Here is an 18,848-nt window from a genome sequence, read left to right on the forward strand (position 1 = left end):
TGTATAAAATTGGCCAGAGTGGTCCAATGAAGGCCATAAAATGTAAATGATAAAAGAATAGTTCCTGAAAGGCTTAAACGTACAGTTGTGAAACTTCTGTACAAGAAGGAGATAAGGCAGATACTGCAAACTATTTGCTAATCTCACTACTGACATGTTTTCCAATGTTCTAGAGAAACTCTAGCACCTAGGTGAGCATAACATCATCAGCAAAAGTCAGTTTGGATTTCAGAATGGGCTATCAACAGGAGATAAATGTTGCCAATGCTTTGGAGTCTATCAATAAAAAGATGGTTAGAATATTTTGTGATCTATCTAAAGCATTTGACTGTGTCAGTCACCAAATACTTTCACAAAAGGCTACGTTTATAAGTATAAGTGGTGCAGCAGTTAAGTGGCTTGATTCATACCTTTCAAACAGGTAACAGACATTATATTGGATAGTTGACAAACTGTCTCAGCATCATTGGAATGAGGTGCCATCACATGTGGAGTGCCTCAGGGCTCTTTTCTGGGTCCCTTACTTTGATTAACGATCTGCCTCTTTGTACAGACAACAGTTTATTTAACTGTTTTCTGAAAATCTTCTTAAATGGTTAATTACGTTATTTTATGCTCTTAACAGGGTTTTTTCCTTCTGAATTTAAGTATTCTTTTATAAAAACGGAAATGAAATTCCAATAATTTGAAACCACACTAAAACACTCCATTCGAGCCATTTGATGCCTGTCACATGATAGGCTAACTCCCTGCTCCTACCATCATAAAGCTAATTCACAGTGATGTCTTACTTATTTTGGAATTTACATTTAGGAAAACAGATTGCAAATGGATTAGTACCATACTGTACAAATATATCCATAAAACTCTTGAAAAATTGTTTTTGAGTGTTTCAAAGAATGAGAAGGTGCATAAAGATTGGTTGCACTGTACCAGCAAAATGTCACCACGTCAAGCTTCAGTTCCCTTACTTAAAAATGTCATGTACTCTGACGTTAATATTAATTAATCTCCAAGATACATTTTTTAATGTTAAAAAGAAGGATAGTGCCAGTTGACAAAATTAAACCGTTACTAAATGTTATCATTAAACCCACTTCCTTGCACATCACTGGTAGCTTAGTTGGTAAAGCGATGGACTGTCAAATTCTTGAAAGAAGGTAACCATAGGCCACTGGTCAAATCTAAACAGTGACAATATTTTAACTCATTTATAAAACAGATTGACCGTCCTTTCAAATGAAAACCCAATCACAATTACAAAACTTCACCACACCGATTAGAAACAGAGTATTATTGTGTTTTCCTTGGCATTTACATGCGCTTACATTTGCAATAGCTGCTCACACAAGTCACATTCAAATTTTCTAGTGAATGAGACCACGCACTTTTTACTTTATTAGAAACAACGTTTTTTTATCTTCATACTGTCCAGCTAGGATTCTTATTGTTTAAGCTTTTGAAGTATCATAATCTTATATAAGATGAAGTTAAGTCTGCTTCAATGACTGACGTTAGTTTACACTCACAAACAGCACAGCTCTTACGTTTGTGTTACCTGCATGTTGCACATGCTTTATATCTTCTCCACATACAAAACCTCATTGTCCTACACCTCACTGTACTATGGGAGTATGGTGACATCTTCACTACTAGCAATGCTTCCCAAAAAAGGTAATTGTTTGTAAACAAAGTATATGCCTTTATCCTTAGTTGTCTATTTCTCAGGCTAAGATTAATGTGAAGCTATATACAATACATCCCACCATCAAAAGAACCGCTACACTGTGTTCTTGCTAATGCTACTTTCATGTTTTGTGTAAAACTTTTAAAAGTTTATGACCATTCCTCATAGTCAAACATGCTATCCATTGCCCCACAGAGCACATGATTCTAGTGGTGTCTCTGATGAGTACCTTGAATATCAGAAATCAGCATTAAGATTTGCCAAGAATAATATTATTGTGCTTTGAGGCATATTTCATGACTGATAGTCAACAATCTTAGCTGTAAGATATGGACCGATTTGCAAAAGTTCCACAATTCCTTACCTTTGAGCGAATTTAATGATTTTGCAGGGAGCAGGCAAAAGAATGTCCATCCTTGCACATATCACCACTCTAAATGAGTGGAGCATAAATACATCAATTTTCACAATATTTCCATTATCAGCGTTCACAAAATTCCTTTCTATTGTTACTTAAAAGTTGGAAATACATTTTCCATCACTAAACAGCTAAACTATTTGCAGAAAAAGTACAGAAAGATCTAGTAACTTCAGCTAACACTCTTGTAACACAGGTATAGCTTCACCTTACTCCAAGTCTATGATGTCACCAGAGTTTCGGGCAATAACAGAGCATTTTTGATCATGTGAGCAATTCTCGATTATTTAATGATTTTTAAGATTTAATTACATAACATATGAGATATTTTGTGAGAATATTAACTATAAATCTGATTTGAATGTCATAATCACACTGAATAACAAAAATGTAAGCTATATTTTTAACATAGGAAAATAGCCTATTGTAAATTCACCACCTTTGCTTATGACACTACACTATTTATTGATAATTCAATAGACAAACTTAATAAGGTTTTTTGGGATATGGTGAACTCGTTTAACATATGTGGTCTTTCTGCTAATTATAGTTAAACAAACTATATTCAGCTTCACACAACCTCTAAAGATGAAGAAATAGGAGAAAAACTATGTCACTAGTAAATAGCTAGGGCAGATGGTTCAAAACACCTGGGACTACATAGCGATAGCAAACTAAAATGGTCAAATCACGTCCTGGATCTGAGCAGAAGACTGAACTCTGCAATTTAGCATTATGTTTGTGTGTTCTTACAGAAATCGTTAAATCAGCTTATTATGGTTATTTTCATGTCATTATGGCATATGGAATCATATTTTGGGGAAATCAGCCACTTGCAAAAATGTTCTATGTGCACAGAAAAGAGCCATATGAATCATGAGTGGAGTCCACACTAGAGCCAAATGCAGAAACTTCTCCCAGGAACTTGAGATCTTCACATCCACAGCACAATATATATTCTCCCTGATTATATATTCTCCCTGATGTATTTCATAAGAAAAACAAGCCACTTTTCAAACCTAATAGTATGTATCATAGTCACGATAGTAGAAGAAAAGACGATGTCCACTAAGAGCAAGCAAACCTGATTATGGTTCAGAAAGGGGTCCACTTCAGTGGCTGTAAGACTTTTAATGCCCTCCCTTCACATGTTAAGTGCTTAATAGAGGATGAGCTCTTGTTTAAAGAAAACTTTAAGCCATTCCTATTGAAAGGGTCATTTTATACCTCTGAACCACAATGAATAGTACCAATGTACCTAAAAATCTCAGATACATTCCTAGATCTGTATTTGTGTTCCTGCTATTTATTATTGTAAATGTATTTATTTTTCTACAATATATTTTCTGTGCCATATATTTTCAGTGAGATTTATTTTTTCTATAATGTTTATGTAACTGCAAAATTTATTTTTCTGTAATAGAATCTAAGCCATAGATGCTTTAATATGTAACTGGTTAGAACTATTTACAAAAACCATAACAAATATGTAAAACTGACTTGTTCCATATCCTGTGATATATTCACAGCATGGGTCAAGGAAAAAGAAATAAATTAATTAATTAAATAAATGAAATTATACAGTTTATGCCTAAAAATATAGATAATGACAAAGAATATATATGGGAGAAAGAATGTGTCTAAAGGCTTCTATGCTCTTCCACCATAGTTAAAACTGCCTCTGACAAATGAATTTTTTTTTTAACAGAAAACCTGTACATCATTGTTTAAAAAAATATACACTCCTTGTCTGCCTGAAGGCCTAACATGAAAGTGTTTAAAATGTGAAGTAAATCAGTGAAGAACTTTTTGATATTTCTGCTAAAAACAATGTTTCCATTCTATATATTACATATATATTTATATATTAAAAATATACAGCCTGTATCTGTCAGAATTTTCATTAGAGATTGTGTAAAAACATGCAGTGAATCAGTCAAGAGCTTTTTGAGATTTTTGGTAACAACATTTCCCCTCTATATATTACATAATTTTTATGTATTATATATAGGTATACAATAACATAAGCATATCTGTATGCAACATTGCTGCAGAATTTCAAGTCAATTGACTGACTGCTTTTTGAGTTTTGCAAGCACAAACACCCGCAGGCTGATCTTGATTAAATACTACATTTTGGTTAAACAGATTTGAGTTGTTATCTGAACATATGAGGGAAAAAAAGATCTCAGAATGTTGCTGTTAATTCCCCCCAACATGTGCCTGAGTGTCTGCACATGCACACACAAAATATCCCATTCTCTGAAGCATTAGTCATACTATCAATTGAACTGATATTTTTAAAGCTATCAGGTGATTATAAACCTTTATAAAGAGAACTATATGAACACACTTGGATGCCACACAACATCTTACTTCTGACACAACCACTATGCTGTGCATACATTTTAGTATTTGCATGATGTCAGTATAAGTAGTAGCTTTATTTTATAAAACAGGAATAAAGACAATCATATTTCTAAGATAGTACAGTGAAACAAAAGTACCTTATACAGTTTTGTGCTTTAGTCTTCACACGAAGTATTTCCTTCCCTTGAGTGGAAATCTCTTTGTTTAGAACCTGGAGACCACCATCAAACAAATCCACATTCCTTTGTAATTCATCAATATCTTTATTTTTCTTGTCAAGTAACAATTGCAGATTCTCAATTGCAGCATTCAACTGTAAAAGTAAAGCATGACTGTAAATAGTTTATATTATGATCACACAGCATTCTGTGGCTTAGCAAGGAACTTCATATGGAATTCACACTTTTTTGCAAAACACAAAGGAGAGAAAATGGAAATGTAATCTAATTTTATCAAGAAAGGTATGCTAAATTCAGGTAAAAATGAGGCAAAAGAATAGTTAAAACATTGAGTCAGGGTACAACATCCAGGAAGAGAGAATTTTAGAGGCCTACTTATGCAACTGATGACAATATCTGATGCATAACTGGAAATGATTCTCACAATAGTATGAAGATTGCATCATTGCTCATGTTACAGAACAAGCCATGGGTGAATCATTCCACGAAACACACTTTAATACAGATGTTTTGTGTACCATTCACAGAGGTGTTTGTGAAACCTTGGCTCATCCTTCACTCTTATATTTTACACAACCTATACCCAAATGCTTCTGGTAATAGGTAACTTGCAGGGTTGCTTGTGAAGCGTTCAGTCAAATCAAAACTGTATCCATTCATTCTGGATTATTTCTGTTATTTTCATAATGGATTGGTTAAATAGTTCTGAAAAACCGAACTGCAAAGAAAATATAATTACATTTGAAATAAATATGAGTAAAACTAAACAGTCGATAAAAAATGACAATCATTTAATATTTTCAGAAAATGAGAGCCTATTTACTGAACAGATTTCAGAAAGGGGTGCAGGCAAGGTAAAGCATGATAACAAGATAATTTGCGTGCCATAGGAACCACGACATAATCATAAACATTCTGAAACTGAAGATACACATAAAAAAAGTAATAAACCCAGAACACCTCTTCCCAAAAACAAAACAGTTATACTACCCCTAGTTGCCTTAGATACTTGGTAGTACTGTGGCAGGCTTTCAGTTGATTTTAAACTTCTATTGACAATTGAACCCATCCTTGAGAAAGAGCTGTGCAGAACTCTGTGAGAGTCACTGGTGGCTGCAGCAGGTGGGCTGAGGTTCATCTCACACATGTATCCCAGGTCTTTTCTGTAGATTTCATATTTGGAAATATTGCTTGCCAGTTCATACTGTGCATACCTTCTCCGCTGAGAAATTAATGCCACAGAACAGTTCGATGCCGATGACCATTATCAACAGATGTATGATTGCAGCACCTTTGCCTTTGGGCAGTAACATCATTATTCCCCCCCCCCCCCCCCCCCCCCCTCCACAAAAAAGGAACCTTTTCCACACCATAATCCCATAATCCACTACCACCAAACTAGTTTCTTTCTGTGATGTTCTGATAATAGTTCTTAAAACCATTTTCCCTTCAGTGAAAAGCACAATGAGAATTATACTGCAAACTAATGTGGGATTCACTTGTGAATAGCACATTTTTCCTTTAATTCATCATCTGATCTTAATGTTAACAACTCAACAATAAACATGAGTCTGTCTGAGACACAGTGTGACAGTAGAATATAGACCAGCGGTTCTGAGCCTTCAATATACAGTGTGTCAGAAAATAGTGTCTTCTGAGGTACACAAGATCTCTACAGACAAGTGACTTGCAGACATAATCCAATTATGTCAAAATATTAAGTCCCAATAACTGTCTTGTTATGGATTAGTTACTCTTGATCGACCTTGTAAGAGCTTTGAAGGTTTAAAAATGAGCAGTGTATTGCGTTATTGAAATGTGATATTACTATTTTTGTAAAAAATTGTCATTTGTTATTGTAAAATAATGGCAGAAACTGTTCAAGTAGTTTGCCCACAGTGAACTTTTCAAGACACTGTTTTGGAAAAAATAGTAATTTCACAGAGGTTTCCATAGGGTAGCTTTTTACAATTTTCATAGCAGTGTTGACATGGTCATGTTTCTGCCAAAATTTTGTTAAGGTCAAAAAATAAATAAATAAATAAATAAATAAAAAATAAATAAATAATGTTTGTGTGCACAATGACAAAGTCATCAAATGTGACCTTCAGTGATGTGGAGAAATCCTTAAGCATACTGAAAACTGATATATATTCAATTTTTCATTAACATTTAGCTTTAAAAAAAATCTGTTCACAACATGTTCAATGCAATCTGGGAAACACTAAAGAAATAGGCAAGTGGTGCAAGGAACTGCTCAAAAAGTTTAACTGATGAAATAAAATATCTGTATATAACACAGTAACAGGAGACAAATTTATACATATTCATATCAGCTGGAAAATGTTTTGGTATTCCAAGATGAACTGAAACTGAAATGATTTTCACCCAGAGAAATCAGAAAAAACAACAAGAAATGTTTCAGTATTCTTCTCAATGACAACACCAGCCATCACACAGTGGTATGACTTGATTATTTGATGGAGAAAAACATCAAATTAATGTTTCATTGCTTGCGTTCACTTAATTTGTCACCAAATGACTTCATTTTATTCCTTTAAGACAAACCAAACTGCGTAGTTATCAATTTTCCTAACCTCAAGACCCTGTTGAATTCTTCTGAAATCATGTTTTTGTAAAAACTTAAAAGTTGATACCAACATTGTCCTATGATGAAACCTTCCTGTCTATCTGAACAACTGCTGAAACAATTAAATAAGTCACTATTACACTTTGCTGCTGCTAAAAATGGAGTTTGTGTCTTAATTATGACAAATTATATCTTTGTGACATTTTGCTGTAAGGAAGCTTCACCAAAGAAACTACACTCTGATCACAACAAAAATGTAAAAAAATTAGGGAAATTAAGGATTTAATATATTGTTTTTGTTATCTTTAACTTATGTAATTAACTTTCCTATGAATGTAGCTCAACTCTGGTTTGTGGAGAAATATTGATGGTTATTTAGTTTTTGCCCTCTTCTCTTCCAATTTATCACATTTCCTGATTATGATTAACATTTGAAGGGGTCAGCCGAAGAAAGTGCTAACATGCCAGAGCACATTTTGAGTTGCTGTGTGTTATACTTGTATGTTTGGTTAAAGTCAAAGACAACAACATAAATACAACAAAAAAAAAAATTATACAGTAGAAAGCTCTTTCTAGTGGTGCATAAGGGAAAAACTTGTTACCCGAATGTGATGCACTGAAAAATACAAGTAATAGTATGATCAGACTAATCCTTAACAAATTGAGGGATAGCAGTTTCTTCCACTGATCCCTTCATTTGGGCACTATTGTTTGCAACTACCAACATCATTTGGACACTATTGCTTGCAATTAACAACAGAAAGATTTTTTAGATAAATTATGACCTCCACAGCTGTGACAGAGGACAAATGCTATTTGCACAAAATAGAGTACAAAAGCAACTTGCCTCAAAATGTACATCTGGATGTTAATACTTAGTTATTCCTTCTATGAACTTTTTGTCTAGGGACAAAGCATAGGTTTTTCTTAATTATTGACTATGCTAAGTTAAATAAACTCAGCTACAAACTTAATTACAAACTATAACTTTATACACTCAGTAAAAAAAGACCAGGTAGATGATTCTGTTAGGACTATTGTTTGCAGATGTGACTGTGCTAAAAATGAATGAGGATAAATTAATTTCTGCCTTTGTATTCATGAAGATTACACCTAAGTAGTGGCAATTTATAATGGAATAATTGCAACTTTTAAAACGCTATTTTTTTAAACTGTAAAAATTCAGAACAGTAAGAACAATGACAATAGTTTGTGTTTGATTTATTGAGTAATTACGTATATCAAAATTTTCTACTCAGGGTCCAGTGAAACACACATTATTTGTATCATATCTCTGAACAGATTTTTTTTTCAGTTTTACTTGTACCATTCTGTTTTTTGCCTTTAGGTGAAACCAAAGGGATTGCAAGTCCACAAAGTTATTTCATGTTTCTGTCAGTATTTCCACAGTTTTCATATGTCTCATAGCTGATGGGCTAGTGGCTTTATCCTCCTCTATTATTGGTGTTGTCACATGAAGCTTTTCATTAGCAGTTGTCTATACAGTGAAATAGAGCACAAGCAATTTTTTGTAATACTACTTTCTCCTGCACAAAACAATAGTTTTATTTATTGTCATATACAATCATAAATATGCTATGCCATATCTCTTCTGATCTATAGCTGATCTTATCTTATGTTTTCATATCTCGTTTGAATCTGCTTTTCACTTTTACATGGTGCCAGATGACACTTTCTGAACTGCTTTCATCAAGTTCAACATTTTAATCCCTTCGCTCTATTCTACTTTCAAATTCTACTTTTGTTGAGATGTACAAATTGTGTTGTTTTCTTTTTTTCCCATTATAAATATAGGTAGTTCTAGAGTCTGTTACGCCCGACACATTTTGTTTTTCTTTACACAATTTCATCAGTTGTGGTGGGCATTTATTGCTCCTTTTTACAGGTTCTGCTGTTTTGTCATTAGTAGGGATTGTAATTAAAAGAATTTGGTTTTACTTTCAACCTTCACAAGTTTCAGCTTTCAGGAATCACCATTGTGTATTTTGTACTTCACTTCACCGTTGTAAAACTTTGTACAAGTTGACTTCTTGCCAAAAGAGAAACAGATGAAACACTATACAATGTCTCTGAAGAAAACATGGAGTGCAAAGTACAACAAACATAGAGTGCAAAGCACAAACTTGAAACAAAAGAAAAAGTGAAATCATAAAAGCCAAAAAATATGAAGGTTGAAAGTGAAAGAGATTTTTTCACTTCAACCTCTCCTAAATACATTGGAAAAACCTGCTGACTTCAAAGTACATAAAAAGATTTCATAAGTGCCAACCATCACTGATGATGCTTTGTAAATAAAAGTAACATGCATCTGGTTTCATGTTTTGTTAAACTGCAATATTCTTAAGGTGGAAAAACGAATTACAATCAGTGTATAGAAGGTACTGTGGAAGATGGCCATCCAAACAAAGATATTATTGTTGAGATGTAATGTCATGTAGTTCACATTATTTGCTGTACTCATGCCAAAGGTTAAAGGTGTGCAGCTTGATATTCAGTTACCTTTCAGAAGAAGTACATTTGGAAGTAAAAATTTTTTTGGTTTATTCATAGATACAATCACATATTTATGACACAGTCATAACCGGTTTTGGCCATAGAATGACCATCTTCAGATGCTAAAGGGGGCATACACTGAACACTGGTTCATTGTCAATGAGTTTGATAACACATGAACCTGTGTTCAGCATATGCTGCCTTTAGCATCTGAAGATGGTCATTGTATGGCCGAAACCGGTTAGGACTGTGTCATAAACATGTGATTGTGTTATGAATAAACAAAAAAAAAAATTTTACAAAAGAATCTGTCACGCACTCCATAGACAAAATGTCGTTTTTCCAAAAACATTTGGAAGTTAAAGAGCCCATTCATTTTGTTTGGACCATTCCATTAATTTTCAAAACTATCTCCATAATGTTAATAGTAAAGTATCCCTCCTGAATTGTTAATTCATTGTTCTTTTGTACATAACTATTTGTCATTGCTTCCAGTTACCTTATTTTGTCAGTACACATGCCCTTTTACAGTTTGCAAGACGAATGAGATTATCAATTGAGAGAAAAAAATTTACGGTTTGGGTCATGATCAAAGAAATGTGAAAAGCTTCAAATGTACCATTTTAAGTAATTTTATTCATATACAAAAGTAGGAGCATTATAAAGATTATCATATAATTTATTACATATGTACAAATATTATATATTTTAAACATGAAAACAATGATAAAAATCTAACTGTAAAATAATCTATGTTCTTTACATAAGCACATCTTAATAATAAATGCACTCTCACCAACACAACATCACTGGCTTCATGAATGATGCCTTAAATGCAACCTATGTGCTCACAGCGTGGTACAATTACACTTTTAGGTTAAAGACCCACAGGAAATTGAATATATGTAACAGTTTTATTTGGAAATTATCATAGCTTCTCTCTGGCTTCATGCAAAATATATTGTTGTCTTCAGTCAGTCGAGAACCCCCCACCCCCCTCCCCCATTTCATACAGACATTTTTCATGCACAATATTAAATAAAATTATTGCCTCTTTTATTTTTTAAGATATTAATTATGCAAGTAACAAAATTTCTTATTTCAATACAGTTAAGAAAACGTGAGAACATTGACCTGAAAAAAGCAGATTTCTAAAAGATTTTTATTTAAGCATTCATACTTATTTGTGATTTTATTTCAAAAGCACTTTCAAATTTTAGTCCTAGGGGTTCACAACATGCTCCTAAATATGAGTATGCAGAGAATAGTTTAACATTTGGTTTACTTTTGGCTACTTGGTATAGGTATCACTGGAGGGCAGTTATCCCAGCTTCAGTATCTTATCTGTGATGTTAAGCATTTTTGTAGCTCATTGACATTTATCTCACAAGAGTTCTTATACCATCATGAAATTGACACATATAAAACAAAGAGTTATATGTGGTACAATTGTGCCAGCTGACAGATAATTACCCAAATAGCCCTTATCAAGACTGAGATGCACTTGCACCAATCTCAGAAGGGTGTTATATCAAAGACGAAATAATGAAGAAATTTTTCCCTAAATATTATGCCACCTGAATTTGAGTACATTTGTGGCTTCATTTTTTTAAAATTATTATTTCATCTCTAAAGACATCATCATAAAATGGATCACTTGACAGCTTAGTCATCTCTACTTGGGATACCACATGGCCATATTGTTTTCCACAAGTAATAAAATAATTTCTGTTTCTTCTACCAATTCCACATGACATATACTAGCTCTTACACATTTTCTGGAACACTACCTCAACACAAAATGAATTATGTCACTGTAATAACTAAGGAACTATTTGCTAATTTGTATTAATACATTATTGTTTTTCAACTTTGAACTGCCTACCTGCTCTGTGACAAGTTTCACCAAAATTGGTCGGTATATTGGTATTAATTTACTAATTACAGGCATGCTTTTGCACTCCATTGGAATGCAAAACTGGTCCAGTTACTGTGCACCCACACAGACATAAATATGTAGAAAGCAGTGAAAGGAATAAATGCAGATGTGGGTGGACTCAAATGGGCCCTACTTTGGAAGTGAGTGCTACTAACTAAACATATTTGATATGTATCCATATTTGCAGCATCAGTCTCTTGTCTCTTTTTTGTGCTGTATTTTGTACACATTTTCCATTTTCTGGTGCATCATAACAGCAAGTCTGCAGTTTACTATTTGTCCATTATTATTGAGGTAATCGCTTTTGATGAACCTTGTCACACTGTAAGGATGAAGTTCAAGAACAGTCGCATATGAAACACAGTCTCCCTCTTGCTCTTTCACTTGTTATCCCCCCCCCCCCCCCGCCCTCTTATTTACTCTCATGCACAAATACACAGCCACAATTTTCCAATGTGTTACATACATGTGCCTGTCTATTACCTATCATTCATCCAGATTATTTTCTGATTTTCAGTTTCTTTTTTCCACTCTGGAATTTACAGTTTTAAACAGATTATAATATATGCTATCAGAGATGAGAGTCAAGCTCTTTTCACATGTTAAAGAGATTACAGTAGATAGAGTCTTCTAGCATTGGAATAATGGTGTAAGACTCTTATAAATGATAGATGAAAATCTCTAAGATTGAATTGTATTTGGCCACATCCTATGAAGGACAGAACAATGAAAAAAGAGATTAAGTACAGAGTATGGTAATATAGGGTATATAAATAGAATACTGCAAAAGAATATCTACTGCTAACCACAGGATAATACTATAATCTAATACTAACATTTCAGAGAAGAGCTATAGGCAAGAACATTACTCTCAAATGTAATTCCGACAGTAAATAGCAATTTTGTAAAAAGGCAATACTTCCCAGATGAAGCAATCAGTTCCTCTTTTGAGCCAAATCCTTTGTAATCAATCAGTAAGAAAATGCTGTCACACACAACAGAGAACTGGAAGAGGCAGGCGACATGGTGCTCCTCAAAGACCAGGTGTTGATTTTACCAGAAATAAGGAAAAATATTAACACAGTGAGAGGAACTGTAGAGGTTTGTCAAAGTACGCATTATGCAGCAAGGAACTGAGAAGATACTGAAGTACAGTTAGTCACTAAGTTACTGCAGATGATTATTATAAACTAAACATGGGGCTGGCTACATAAGAGTGACATACTTCAGCATGTCTCAACTCAAAAGCAGTACGATTGCAATATATGTTAGCTACAAAACAAAGGACAGCATTCTTCATCTGTGATTATGCACCACACATTCATCTGAATCTTTTTTTTTTTCTAGCCATGTTGCATGTTTCTTTAACCAGGAATTTCAATTTCAATGAAACAGAGTCATAAAATGAGTATAGCAATCTGATCAGTACACATAGTTTTGAAACAGGATAAACCACCCTATGAGATGCAGTAAAACATGAGAAACTTACATAGCCAACATAACACAAACAGATCTCAGTTTACATTGAGATTGGAAATGTAACTACAATCATTGCTGATCGTTATGGATAATTAATTGAAGTATCATGCTAAATTGCACATGAGACTGGAGGACAGATCAATTTAAATTTATAGCATAGGTTACATAAATTATATATGGTAAATGGGAAAATGGGAAATAATGAAAAGTATGAATCAGAAGTGGGAATATTTCTGTTGTATGGGAATCATTCTGTAGATATTTCATGCCCACAGAAGGATACCAAAAGAATATAAAGAAGACCAGAAATGGTGCATAACAAATTAAACACAAACTAGTTATGAGATTTACAAGACTAGGAACGTGACTATCTCAGAGTGTCAAATGATACTAAATATTACACCTATTAACTTACAAATGAACAAAGGATCATATGACAGTAACATAAAAGAGTATAATGAATTTAAATGACAAAAACACCATATTTCACAAATGGGAGAGCTGAATTTAGAAATAACTGGTCAACTAAGAGAAAAATGTAGGATTGTTTTACACATTTGTTTAGGAAAAGAAAATCTGCCAAGACATAAGACTTGTAACTGCCAGTAATTACATCACATTACAGCAAGCTGTAATGACAGCATTATTATTGTAGCAAAAGTGTTACCATACATAAAAAAGTTAGTTTATATTTCAGAGTTAATTATATATTTAAAAACAGCAGTAACATAGTGCATACACAGAATGATGTTAGTACAACAATTCACAAAGTTGAATTAATGTCAAGCATTTGAAGGTAATGGATAGTTACCAGATGTCACAGTAAAAAGGTACACAACATGGACACTACACAACGAAAAAGCTTATAAGAAACAAGCTCTATTGTATTCCTGAATTTCTCGCAAGGAAAATGTCCAGTATGCTAAATGGACATGTCAACAAAAATGGAGGACTGTGACACAAATATCATGTGAAGAGAAAGATAAATGTGCAAAAGCAGGTCATTAGATCCATGGCTGGAACGCTCTGAAGAAAATCCTATACAAATAAATTTCAGAACCTTACCATACTGATATTATGAACTTTACGTGTATGTGAAACAGTTATGTATGTGAAAATAAAATGCAACATATTATGAAATTAGGACGTGTATGCTTCACAGTAGAAGGGAAAAATATGACAACCAGGGTAACAGTGAATAAATAAAACTTTCTTTGCATTTTACACATTTCAGAGGATTCTGCTTCATGATGCATACTCTACAACATTATGAATGCATGAATGAATGGCTGAATCTTGTTCAATTAAATCCCTACCAGCATAGAGAATATGAAAGGAAGCTCATGACTACAAACAGGAATTACAATGTTTCCTGATTTTGACTGTCCATACAGCATTAAGGAATATAGGAATATTTAGAGTTCCATATGTTAATTCTGTATTATCTAACAATAATACAATGGAACACATACAAAATAGGACATAAATGCACTGAGTATACTATGTGTTTTCATTAAAGAACTTTAATGCTGCCAATTTTCTATAACTTGTTGTGAATAGAAGTTAATACTTGTACTTTTGGTTTGTTTTCTAAAAAATGAAAGGGATTTATATATGCTTTTGATTACGTCCATACAGTGGAAATTATCTTTGGATGAATAAATCAAACTAAGCATTCATCCTCATTTCAAGCAATACTGTGCCATACATGACATTCTATTAATAAGCACAGCACACCCACAATAGCTGACTTCTTTTCACTTTCTCAACTAAAAAACTACACTTTTACTTAATGAACAATTACACAAATATTGTATCTGTAACTTTATCTTCTGATACAGAGTTAATCTACAATTAATACTGGGATTAATGAACTATAGCCACAGTTAAAGAAACAGCTTAGCCAGTATAAGAAATAGTGAGTGCCATGCTTTATCCTCAAGTATTGATGATCTGACAGCCAAACTGAAATGAAATGTACTTTTTTTAATAAATAAATTTTGTCAATTTAAATATTGGAATTTCTTTCAATCAGGATATTTCTATGCAGATACAAATGTATATATTCCTTTTCATCTTAATTTATTCCTATGAAACTGTGCATTTTTCATTCATCTTCTTTCCATCCTGTGCTGAGTGCCCTGAGCCATATCGCCTCTCTTGCTGTGGGGATGTGTGGACCTGAAATAGCCCCATTGTGTGTTTCTTCAATTAAATGAAAATGGTATTATTTAGGATAAGAGAAATATTACTCATGAACTGACATTTTCAGCACAATGCCTTTGTCTTTTATAATTCATCTTACAGAACATATTTTTATCACTAGTCGGATAGGGAACTGAACAACATTACATATTAGCCATACAAATAATTGAACATAGTACATCCAAATACAAAAGCACACAATTAAATTTTTCAAATATGAAAGATCTTTTCACTAGAAAAAGAACTGTGAAATGATGTCCATAAATATTTTGCCAGTGCGTACATCGTAAGTTCACAATCTAATACCTCTTCATAGCCTCACTAAATTAAGGTTTACGCAAGATTATACAACATTTTATTCCATAAATAGAGTAGATATTAGGTCTTGAAAGAGAAACAAAAGATAAATATTTAACAAGAGGCCTTGAGGCAAAGGTAAAAAGTTGTGTATTTCCGAGTGTCATATCTTTGTTTGCATGATGTCACACTTTTGAGGTTTGATTTAATTAAAACACTCAGTAGGGAGCTTACTTATGTCTGCAAAATCATCAGAAACAAGGGATGACACTTTTTTTTTTTTTTGGAATGGGGGGAGGGTGATATTTCTGTATGCTTTCCAGTTAAGTCCCTTCAAACTGTAAACAGTAAAGACTAATATCATCCAGAGCTAAAGAAAAATACTTTGAAATCATGGATGAAGTATTCTTTGTAAACATGTCCCAAGAGGAAAAATTGGCAACTTTCTGAAAAATCAGCATCTATACTACAAAAATATGAACAAACTGCATGTATAGAGGTTTTACCACTTACATGGGAAAAGACATAAAAAATAAAAGATTTTGTTGAATTGTCATTACTTCAATGCACAGAGGCAACAGTATATGTACATATGATAGAGACTTCTCAAAGTCAGGTAGTCACTGACATCATTATTACCATCATGAAAAAAGAAGCTATGAGAAACAGATAGTGGACAGCTGATCTGCATTTGCAGAATTAATGAACTAATTTAAGAACTGAAGCAAATAACTAAAGAAGTTAGGATCATAGCAAGCAAAAAATGAACATCCATAAAATGAAGTTTCTAAATTGAAACTGTATCAGCTTACAGTACGTAAGATGCTCTTACTAGAATCTTTCATTTGGCATATTTAGCATTCCCCAATATAAAGAGACCAGAAAAATTACAGGATCAAACACAGTGGATTTAAAAACAAATCTGAGAGATGAAAGAAGCTGCAAAAACCAAGATGGCTGGGAAATTCTGTGAACTACAAAGTATTTAAAAATTAAAACAGGAAAATAAGGACATAGGTAAATATGAGAATAATTACCACCACCACTACAAATTCAGAAAATAAGGTGAAAGTAACTTGTAATATAATCAGTGCTGGATGAGGTGACAAAAGTAGATAAAAAAAGAAGCCAAGACAACATATTGATTATGGATGGCAGAGAAATAACAAGCATACTCAATTATGATTATAAAAAGTGTCAGGAGAAAGTGGGGAAAATTATACAGAAACTAAGGACCACAAAGTCAGTTGGTGATGCTGACATATCAAATCATGTAACACAACAGCCAGTAAACAAATAACATACCACTGCTGGATGGAAAAAAATATCATTCTTTCAGAGTTGGAAAGTTTTCAGAAAAAGCTGAAAATACGCAATGTCACTACTAGTGTACAAGAAAGTGCACGAAGATGACACCAATAACAGACCACTCTCATGATATTGGAATTCTCACAAATACTAAAAATTATTAAATAAGATAGATAAATTGTTTATTTGGAAAAGCACAACATTCTTGTACCAGGTTTCAGAAAGCATAAATCTAAGAATCTTCAGTTACCACTCTGATAAAATATATTAGCCAGTCATCAGTAGGAAAACACAGAATCTGCAAAGTTTCTGGATTTTTCCAAAGCATTCAGTGCTATTGCCTATACAACACTATACAAAGGGGCAAGCAGAAGAAAGGATATAACTGAATCAATGAAACAGTATATGTAGACATGTCAGAAATCTAAGTTGTCAAACATGAAATGCTGCAAGCATTTGATAATGGGCCAATTGCTATTTAATCTGTTTGTAAATAATATAGGTGTTGAAGTGAAAGAGAAGAAAATATCGTATACTTATAACATGACATTGCCAAAAGAAGACATAAACCTTGAACTTCTTGAGATAAGAGCATTTATTTCTGCAAAGATCATAGCACAATAGCTATTCCAAAAGCCAAGATTATAAACCTGAAAAATACATGTATTTAGTGTCCAGAAAAAAATATGAGCATATAGATATGAAGATGGACAAAACAAGGTTGGGGGAAGAAGAACCCACAACATTACTAGGTGGATAACAAGCTGAAATGGGAACAGCACATTAATAATTTCTGTCAAAGTTTAAGTTCATTTATAGACATCATGAAAAAAGCAGCCAGCATGTATGCATACAAACAGATTATGTGCGTACTACACCACGCATTCTCTGAACCACACATGCAGGAAGGGAAGCAGAAGCTTTCAGAAAAAAAACCTTGGCATATTGTCTTTACATCTCTTTAAAACAATAACATAATATTACAGGCAGGCAAAATAGCTGGCCAGTGCTTACTTTCAATAGCCAAAATTCTAAATACCACCAACATGTAAACTTTGGACAAAAAACAGTTCTAGCTTTCAGAATTACTACTTTCTTCTTCAGGGATCTAAGAGATGTATGTTAGGAAGGTTACAAAGGAGGGGCATATCAGTCAGATCGCAGGATGAGAGGGACTCATCTCACAAAAGTTGTCTGGCACTTTTATATGTGTAGTGCTTGCATCAGAGTTGATATATGACATAGCTGCCACCTGCCAGCTGCCATGTCATTTATCCGTTCCGCTGCAAACACTGCACAGCTTTTCATGTCGCTATGACCACCAACCATCTGTCTGTTAGGATGAATGCCCACCACCAAACTGTTGCCAAGAACGAAGTTCACCACTTGTTGCCTCAACACACAGTTGAGAATAACATGTTCAGTTTCAATGGCTGTTCACAACCTGGATCATCAGGATCCTTCCCTTCACCATGAGCTTCACTTACCTACAAAGATGGGCATTATCCTTGTAACACATCCTTTGCTCTTGTAATCATCCTGGCCTCAGTCTCCAGTAACCCACTCTAACCACACCCTCTGCCAGAAGTATCTCCTTCCTCCATTCTGTCAGTCCTTCCCAATTCATGTTCCCACATCACCTTCAGTGTGCACCACTCCCACTGGCTCTGACAACAGCGCCTCACACACGTAGCTCATGCACCTACCACTCTTCCCTTCTGCATTTCTAAGTGGCAAACAGCAGCCTACCTCTGAGCCATTAGATATCTCCTACCCCAACCCCTCTCCCTTCCTACCACCTCTCTCTCCCTCTATGCACTCCACCAGACACAACCCCCACCCCTAACCTTGTCCAACTGCCA

At 33.9% G+C, this 18,848-nt stretch overlaps 1 protein-coding gene across 5 annotated transcripts in view; it reads right to left on the reverse strand.

The window, feature by feature from the left end:
- Positions 1–18,848, reverse strand: part of LOC126478081 (golgin subfamily A member 6-like protein 22) — a 406,782-nt gene that overhangs the window by 33,457 nt on the left and 354,477 nt on the right. For all 5 annotated transcript variants that reach the window (XM_050103673.1, XM_050103671.1, XM_050103670.1 and 2 more), the window contains one exon: positions 4,613–4,788. In XM_050103673.1, coding sequence (XP_049959630.1) covers positions 4,613–4,788 — 176 coding nt within the window. The remainder of the gene's footprint in view (positions 1–4,612; positions 4,789–18,848) is intronic.

This window comes from Schistocerca serialis, chromosome 1, assembly GCF_023864345.2.
Source record: "Schistocerca serialis cubense isolate TAMUIC-IGC-003099 chromosome 1, iqSchSeri2.2, whole genome shotgun sequence".
NCBI classification, from domain to species: domain Eukaryota; kingdom Metazoa; phylum Arthropoda; class Insecta; order Orthoptera; family Acrididae; genus Schistocerca; species Schistocerca serialis.